This window comes from Etheostoma spectabile, chromosome 13, assembly GCF_008692095.1.
Source record: "Etheostoma spectabile isolate EspeVRDwgs_2016 chromosome 13, UIUC_Espe_1.0, whole genome shotgun sequence".
NCBI classification, from domain to species: domain Eukaryota; kingdom Metazoa; phylum Chordata; class Actinopteri; order Perciformes; family Percidae; genus Etheostoma; species Etheostoma spectabile.
In genome coordinates, this window is record NC_045745.1 from 8,512,100 (window position 1) to 8,519,904 (window position 7,805).

Below are 7,805 nucleotides of genomic sequence, written 5' to 3' on the forward strand. Positions count from 1 at the left end.
GTGTGTGTGTGTGTGTGTACATATGAGATGCTCCCTTGTAGTTGGGGCAAGTGTTTCCCATAATGCACTGCCTTTTATTAGATAGTTTATTATGACTGAAGGAGGTTTTTCTGAAAGGAACCTCAGTCCCCGTTTACAACATATCGAGTATGATAAGGCTGCAAATTTGTCGAGGGGGGGGGGGGTTCCCCCTTTCTGGTGAATTATTTGTATCCCCTCGAAGTGATCAGTGCTACTCACCAATAGACCTTATATTATATGCCTAAAGTAGAAGTATTTTAAAACTAAGTAAAGCGCTGTAACGTGAGGTCTGTAGTGCAATAGATTCAGATTTTCCATTGATTATTGAAGTTAATAAAGAAGTTTTAGCGTTATTCGCCGAGTTGCACTCATGACACTCATGGTTGTAAGGGGGATTTCATGTTTTTTGTTTTGTTTTGTTGTGAATGATCAAACCCGCCCCCGCCTCCTGTTTTTCCTTTCAACCATTTCCCAAAGCTTAAGTCTTAAATGGATTCTTTACCCTCTTTTTTTTTTACGCATCCATTGGTTTCAGCTGAGTTTAATATATTCTGACATGCAACCTGCAGTGACTCAGAACCTGTTGGATATGAATCATTCATTGCAAGTGAATTAATGAGCAACATCAGACAGGTTTTTACACTTTCACGGGAAGAAAAGCCTTGAAGACAGTGCAGACTTTCCACTCAGCCCACGCCACACGACTGGTTGATTGGGTTTCTGAGGCCGCTATCGGTATCTGAGAGTCAAAAACAATCTTCCACCTGCAATAACAGAACCACCAGCTGCAGGTTGGCTTGTCTTAGCACAAATACTGGAAACAGTGCTCTGGAAAACGATCACAAATCTACTACTGCTGCAGATTTAAAGGGTAACTACCATTTTTATTCAACCTGGACCCTATTTTCCTATGTTTGTGTATCTAAGTGACTAAGTGCCACAGACCGGTGGCAATGTAACCCTAAGGGGAAAATGGTCAACTTGGTCCACTGCTTTCTTGCCACTGACAGGCTCAGATTTTTATTCTAAGTGTCTGACAACATCATGGAAATGATCCCTACAGAGAGAGACCTTTCTGTTAAACCAGAAACCGCTCAGAGGTCACTGGCGCTGAACCCACCAGACTCCATTTAAAAAAAAAAAGCAATACTTTTAGGGAGACCGTTTATTGCTACCATGCCAACACCAGCATACGCACATGCTGAACATTATAACGCTAATATAGTTAGGGCTGTGCAGGCAATTGAATGTAATCAAAAGAACTGATTATTTTGCACATTATGTCTTGCAATTAAACAAGGCAACTCTTATTCTGTTGTGTGTTCTGAAGGAGAATTCATCAAATTCAACAGGAAAAAGGATGAAGGGAAATTTCCCCGTTCAATAGTTTTTCGCTGTAAAACTGTTTAGAAATCCTTTCCATAATGTTGTCAGACACTTAAAACAAAAGATCCTAAACAGGTCGACCTTTCTGGTAAAAAGTAAGATCCTTTTTATTTATTTTTTACATAAAAAATCCGCAGAATTGCGTTGGCTAAACCCCACCAGACTCCATGTAAATAAACCGGGATTTTGGCATCGTAAGATATAAAATACACTTAATTTAAAGTCGACAGAAACGAAATAAAACTAATGAAAAGCCGTTTTTGTCTTTCCACTTTTCCAACCATCACAACTGTAGTTTTAGTTGAAGAAAAAACCAATAGATATGTTGTCTCTATGCACGCTAAAAGTATTGCTTTTTTAAAATGGAGTCTGGTGGGTTCAGCGCTAGCGACTTTAGACCAGTTTCTAGTGAAACGGAAAGGTCTCAAAGAGGTTTTACAGGTCTTTCTCTGCAGGGATCCCTGTCATAATGTTCCCATCAGTCACTTAGACACAAAGACACGAGAACATGGAGTCCAGGTTGAGAAAAAAAAAAAAAGGTAGTTTAACTTGTAGTGCACAAGTACTGAAAATATATTTGCCAACCCAATTCAGCATTTCCAACACACAGGAACCCACAGGAACCTAGTCCAGGTCCTCTAGTTCTAACCAAAGCAACCGTCTTGTGTCCTTTTGTTGTCCCTGCAGGCGATGGCCCGGGACGAGAAGAACTACTACCAGGACACGCCCAAACAGATCAAGAGGAAAATAAACGAGTACAAGCGCTGCCACCCGGACCACTACGACAACTTCATGAAGTCGCTAGCTGCCCCGGAGCCCATGGCCCAGTAGGGGGGGGACGTCAACGCCGGTCCAGGACTTCAGATCCTTCTCTGTACCCGGAGCTTATTCAGGACTATTCTAGACTGTCAGCAGGACCCAAGTCCCAGCGTGAGGACCCAAGTCCCAGCGTGAGGACCCAAGTCCCAGCGTGAGGACCCCAGATGCTAGATCTCTTGAGCTGGGTTCCTAAGCCATACTTTTTTTTGGACACCAATTTTTTTAAAAAAATAAATAAATCACGGCACAGACGTTTTATTTTCCAGCTCCGGCTACGCGAGCCCCGTCCGCGTGTGACGTAGTTTTCCCTACGTGTCTCCGTGACGTGCAACGTTAAACAGCCAATCACTGTCATTGTTAGATCTTGGTAGAAGCATGCTGCGTGCTTATTGGCTCCCTGACACCGATGATATTTACTCCTCAAGGTATTACAATTGGGCGTTCAATGACGAGGCATCTTTCAGTACTCGGCACATTTAGAGGCGACTTGGTCTGGGTCTAAAGTGTGATGAATTTGGTACCCAGCCCTTCTCGTACCCCCCCCCCAACCCCCCCCCAAATTCCCAATAACCGACAGGTGACAGGAAGTTGTGATTTCAAAGAGCCTTGAGGGACCAGCACTACTTTAGTGTCTTTTTACCTTTCAGGACCTTTCTGTTGCTTTCCTCCTTGTCAAGATGTCATGTTGTTTTTTTTTTCTCCATTTTTTGGATTTCAGGAATATTGTCTCTCTTTGATCTCTGTTCTGGTCATTAAAACATGACAGATGTATTTTTAATGTATCATTTAAATACCCAAGAAGCTGATTTTGCAGATGTGTTTTCCTTTCTCCGGGATGAACCGCTTCCTCGCGTACACCCCGGACTGACGTTTTCCTGATCATCACGCGGGCTGTTTTTAGATATTCAGCCGAAGCGTCAAATGTTGATGTGTGAAAGGAATCTCTCTGCAGCAGAGATGGGTGCACGTTTCCAAAATTACACTCATAACAGTTAATTAATTGACTCAATTTGTGCCAATGAAATCACAACTGCCGGGTTAGACTAACACGGTTTGAGTCAATGTGAAAGATGGTGATATTTTTATTTTGTGTGTGTGTGTGTGTGTGTGTGTGTGTAATTAGTGTAGTTTTTAGAGACCTGAAGAGTTTAACTGGTTATGTAATTCTCAAGCGGTAAAGCAAAAATCAGAGATTATATAAACATAAGTTGTTGTTTTTTTCTATCTGGTTGATTCTTACAACCCCTCATGATTTATTTAGCGACTCATTGACGTGTGTTTTAATGGTTAATCTCCTAGACTTCTGATTGAAAGTTGCACAACAGTGTAACCTCCCAGAGCTCACATTGGCCTCACTCTACTTGAAAGATACCATCATGTACCAATACATGGTTTAAAATTAATACTTGTTTTTAAAATGTCTCATTTGCCGTTGCTGTGCAACATGTGCCAGGGCCTCCATTTAAACTCCGTTGTCCGTTCACAGCTTCTGTCACTGCATTTCGGGTGGAAGCGAACATGGCGACACATCTCCCTCGCACACGTGTGCAATGGCATCGTGGTGCACGCAAAGCGTCTCACATATTAACTGCTTTCGTCAAGAAATATGTCCTTGAGATACAGTTCGACTTGTTCAAATCCAACAGTCGGAGGCTAAATGTCTGAAATGGGTCTGTGTCAGGTTTAATCCGCACCTTATCATCTCTGTAAAACTATACAGGAGAAAATGCAACAGGTCTTTTCCCCGTTAAACATATCACAGATTTAATTTCTCTTCGAATTCCTCATGCTTTGTCGAACTACATATCCCATAATTCTCAGGCACTGTCCGAGCTTCGTGTTGCTGCAGTGGTTGAAGTCCATCTGAAAAAGGTTTTATCTTTATTTTATTTTTTTTAAACAGATGTTCTAGCCCCAGTTCAGGAATATAATCACAATTCGGTCTTATTTTGGGTTCGACAAGATCTGTGAAGTAAAACCGGGTTTCTGCAGGGTCTTACAGAATTTAGGCTAACAATTCTAAATGTTAACCCTTTGAAAAAGTCTTAACCCTTCCGTTGTCCTCGGGTCAAATTTGACCCCTTTTACAAATTGTCTATATCAGAAATATGAAAATCATTTTAACCAAATTACCACAAAAAAGGATTAATTCCATGCGACGCTCTTTACAAATTCAATCACTTTCATTGTATTTTTTGGTGTAAATTAAAACGGTTTCCAATCAGCGTCCATACATACGCTCCTCTGATCTGAACTATTAGTCAAAATAATTCATAATTTTTGCTTTATTTGCTCAAATATTGGGTATAATGCTATGCAAATGAGGGTTATTGACCATGGATTAGAAAAAGTAGTAAAACTGGTGGTAGTAAGGTGGCGATAATGAAATAATAAAAAAAATGAATGCGTTGAAAATGTCCAACGTCGAAAGGGTAAAAAAAAAACCTTTTTGAACACAATTAATAATTAAATTCGTAATATTGTGTTCTAGGTCTTAAACAGTTTTAACCCTTATGTTGTCATTGGGTCAAATTGACCCATTTTCAGTAAAAAAAAATAAAAATGGGCCGTTGAAATAAGCGCTGAAAATATAAACATTAAAAATATCTTTAAAAAAACAAACACCAAAAACGTAAAATAAAGCACCCACAATATTGGAAAAAGTGACAAAAATGTCGGAAAATAGGGAGTAAACCTGTCTTAATGTGCATGCTTTCCATGGAGCGCTACTTCTACTGCTCAATGAAGTGTCCTGCAACGCTTCTTCTTCTTCTTCTGTTGTAGTTCTTTCTGTTGTTAGTCCAAATATAATTGACTGTATTACGACTACAAACGAGACCAACGTGCACCTTGTTTTGCAGCCGATCAAACCAACCGTCCCAGGGAGGAAGTGGGGGAATTGTTTCAGACCATGTTCCCGGACTCTGACATCAGACTTTTTTTTTTTTTTTTTTTTTTAATGATGTCATGATATACAGGTCTTTAAATTTCATTCACAAAAGTCTTAAAAAGTCTTAAATTTGACTCGGGGCAACCGAACAGGGAGACAAACCAGGAGAAGTTGTCTTCCCGTTTTGCCCCTTATCTCAACGTTTTGTTGCTTTTTACACCATTTTTTTTAAAGGAGTTTTTGTATTTTTGATGGGTTTTTTTCCTCTCGATTTTGCCGCTTTTTCCAGCATTTTTCACCCGTATTTTGCCCTCCTTTAAGGGTCAACGGGTCAAATTTGCCCCGAAGACAACACGAGGGTTAAATCCACCTCCACCTCCGTGCTTGTGTCGTGTGAACTTTGAGCTCCTTATCGTTGTCTTCTGTTGTTTCAGATTATCCGCTGCACCAGTTAACAGGAAAAATAAAATAAAAAAATACTCTCGTCAATCGTTTACAGCCTCGTTCCACTGAACAACTCCCGACAACAAGTTTCCGCGTGAGTAACATGTTTGACCATGGAGAAATCTCCCTGGGAACATTCAGCAGGAGGGGGGGGGGAACTTGATCATCAAGTATTTGAAAAGCAAGTGCTGGCTGGAGGAATGTGAGGGACGACTGCTCCGTGTTTACCAGCAGCTGCACTTGTTTTCATGAACATATGGTGCTTCAGACTCATCCCATTAAAAATGGATTTTTCTTTTTCTTTGTTCACCAAAACTCAGTTCCCGACAACAGATGTTCCTCAGTATCTGACGTAGAGGAAGAGGCTGTGTTAGTGTTCGCTGGTAACGGTGAAATATCTTAACAAATTGGCCAGATAGGCTAAAGTTGAAATAACACACGAGGCTGACGAGGTGACTTGTCCTGTAATGAAGTCGACCCGTGAAGACTAGTTGTTGTTGTCACACTGGACAACGAACACTGTTGACTCTGCATCCCATGTGCCACTATTATCATTACATCTGTGCACAGACTCGCATTTGGGCAATTTCTAAAGTGCAATTTAATAATTCATGTGTACTTTATTGTTAAATACTCTTAATACTGCTATATTTTGTACATTTATCTATCTCCGTACACTTACCTATCTTGCTCTCATCTTTATTTCCCCACGGTAGGACAAATAAAGGTTTTTTCTTATCTTATGTTAACAACTAATGGGGGATCCCAAATAAGACTTAAAATGAATAAATGATATCCAACCAGCACTGTGGACCGCCGGCCGTTCAGGCAGATAAACCGCTCCGGGACCCGGAGGTCTCGATCTACCGGCCGGTAGAACTCCGCTGGATGATTGGCCACTTTCCCGTTTTCTGCGTTTTTAGTTTCTTAGATCTCCAAAATTAAGAGAGATATTAGGCGTACTGTCTCCACTCGTAACCTGTCAACTGCTGAGATAAGAAAATTAAAACCAAAGTCAACTCTAATACACAACACCATGTTTTGGATTTCTTCTGATCGGGTGTCCCACAGGTTTCCGAGAAGATGAGTCTCCATGCCGGCTGAGTCCCGCTGCCTCACATACGGTCACGGGGACCAGCAGAGCTGACTGTGAGTACCCTGTAACCAGAGACCGTTTGGTCTAGAGCAGGGGGGGTCAAACTGATTGGAGTTTGTGGGCCACATACCTCTAATAGGATCTCAAGTGGGCCAGACCAGTAAACCACTCCAGAAAGATCAGAAACTGAGTTTCTGGTCAGCTTGATGTTGCAAAGAAGCGCTCTAAGGCCATTGTCTGAAAAAACAAATGTGTTATGGACCCAGGAGAGGGGGGGCAGAGGGGGGGGGGTAATATTCAGAGAAAAAGAAGACTTTCTAAGATTAAAGTTGTACATTTATGGGAAAAGGACTTGGATATTCTCTGAGATTTAAGAGGTAAATTTGGAAGTGAAATTTATTACTTCCCTTCAATTTTCACACTTTTGCAGAATCATCCTGTGGGCCTGAATGGACCCTTTGGTGGGCCGGTTTCTGTCCCACGGGCCGTATGTTTGACACCCCCTGGTCTAGAGGGTCTTTGTTGGAACTGTGCCAAAGATAACAGCTTCAAGTTCTGGTTGAGGAACTTTGCCCGACACAAACAGGTCAGAAAGCCGATAGAGGTCTATGGATTTAGAGGCCTCTAGAGGGGAAAAAACTCAACTTGTTTTCCAATTTTTGCTCGTTATCAGGACATTTTATAGATCCATGCATGTTGTTTTAGTGCGGTGAGACAGTCGTACTTGTCTGTACATTCTGTGTAGGTTTAGACCATATCTATTTATTACTTTTATTGGCTTCATATGTCTTTTTCTGTAAATGTTACCAGTTGTACTCCCGTAGTCTTCCATGCAAAAAAGGATCTAAGTCTCCATGATATTACAAGATTAAATAAAGGTAAATCATAAAAAGAATCAAAATCTTCATCATTTCTTTATATATATATTATATATATATATATATATATATATATATATATATATATACCACTCACACAAGAAAAAAAAACACTTACAGATGGTCTTGTTTTTTCTTCATACACTACATTACCCACAAGTCAACGTAACTACAGACAGTTCTGTCAGAGATTCAGGTGTGCAGTGCTGGTATTGGAAAGTACTGGAGTGTATACACGATCCGATACCACGTAAAAGAAACCCGAAAGAAA

The 7,805-nt window shown here is 40.7% G+C and overlaps 1 protein-coding gene across 1 annotated transcript in view; it reads left to right on the forward strand.

Moving 5' to 3' along the window:
- The window catches only part of nop16 (NOP16 nucleolar protein homolog (yeast)), an 8,453-nt gene extending 5,456 nt beyond the window's left edge, over positions 1-2,997 (forward strand). The window contains exon 5 of the mRNA XM_032534647.1: positions 2,095-2,997. Coding sequence (XP_032390538.1) covers positions 2,095-2,238 — 144 coding nt within the window. The 3' untranslated portion in view covers positions 2,239-2,997. The remainder of the gene's footprint in view (positions 1-2,094) is intronic.
- Positions 2,998-7,805: the final 4,808 nt, after the last annotated feature.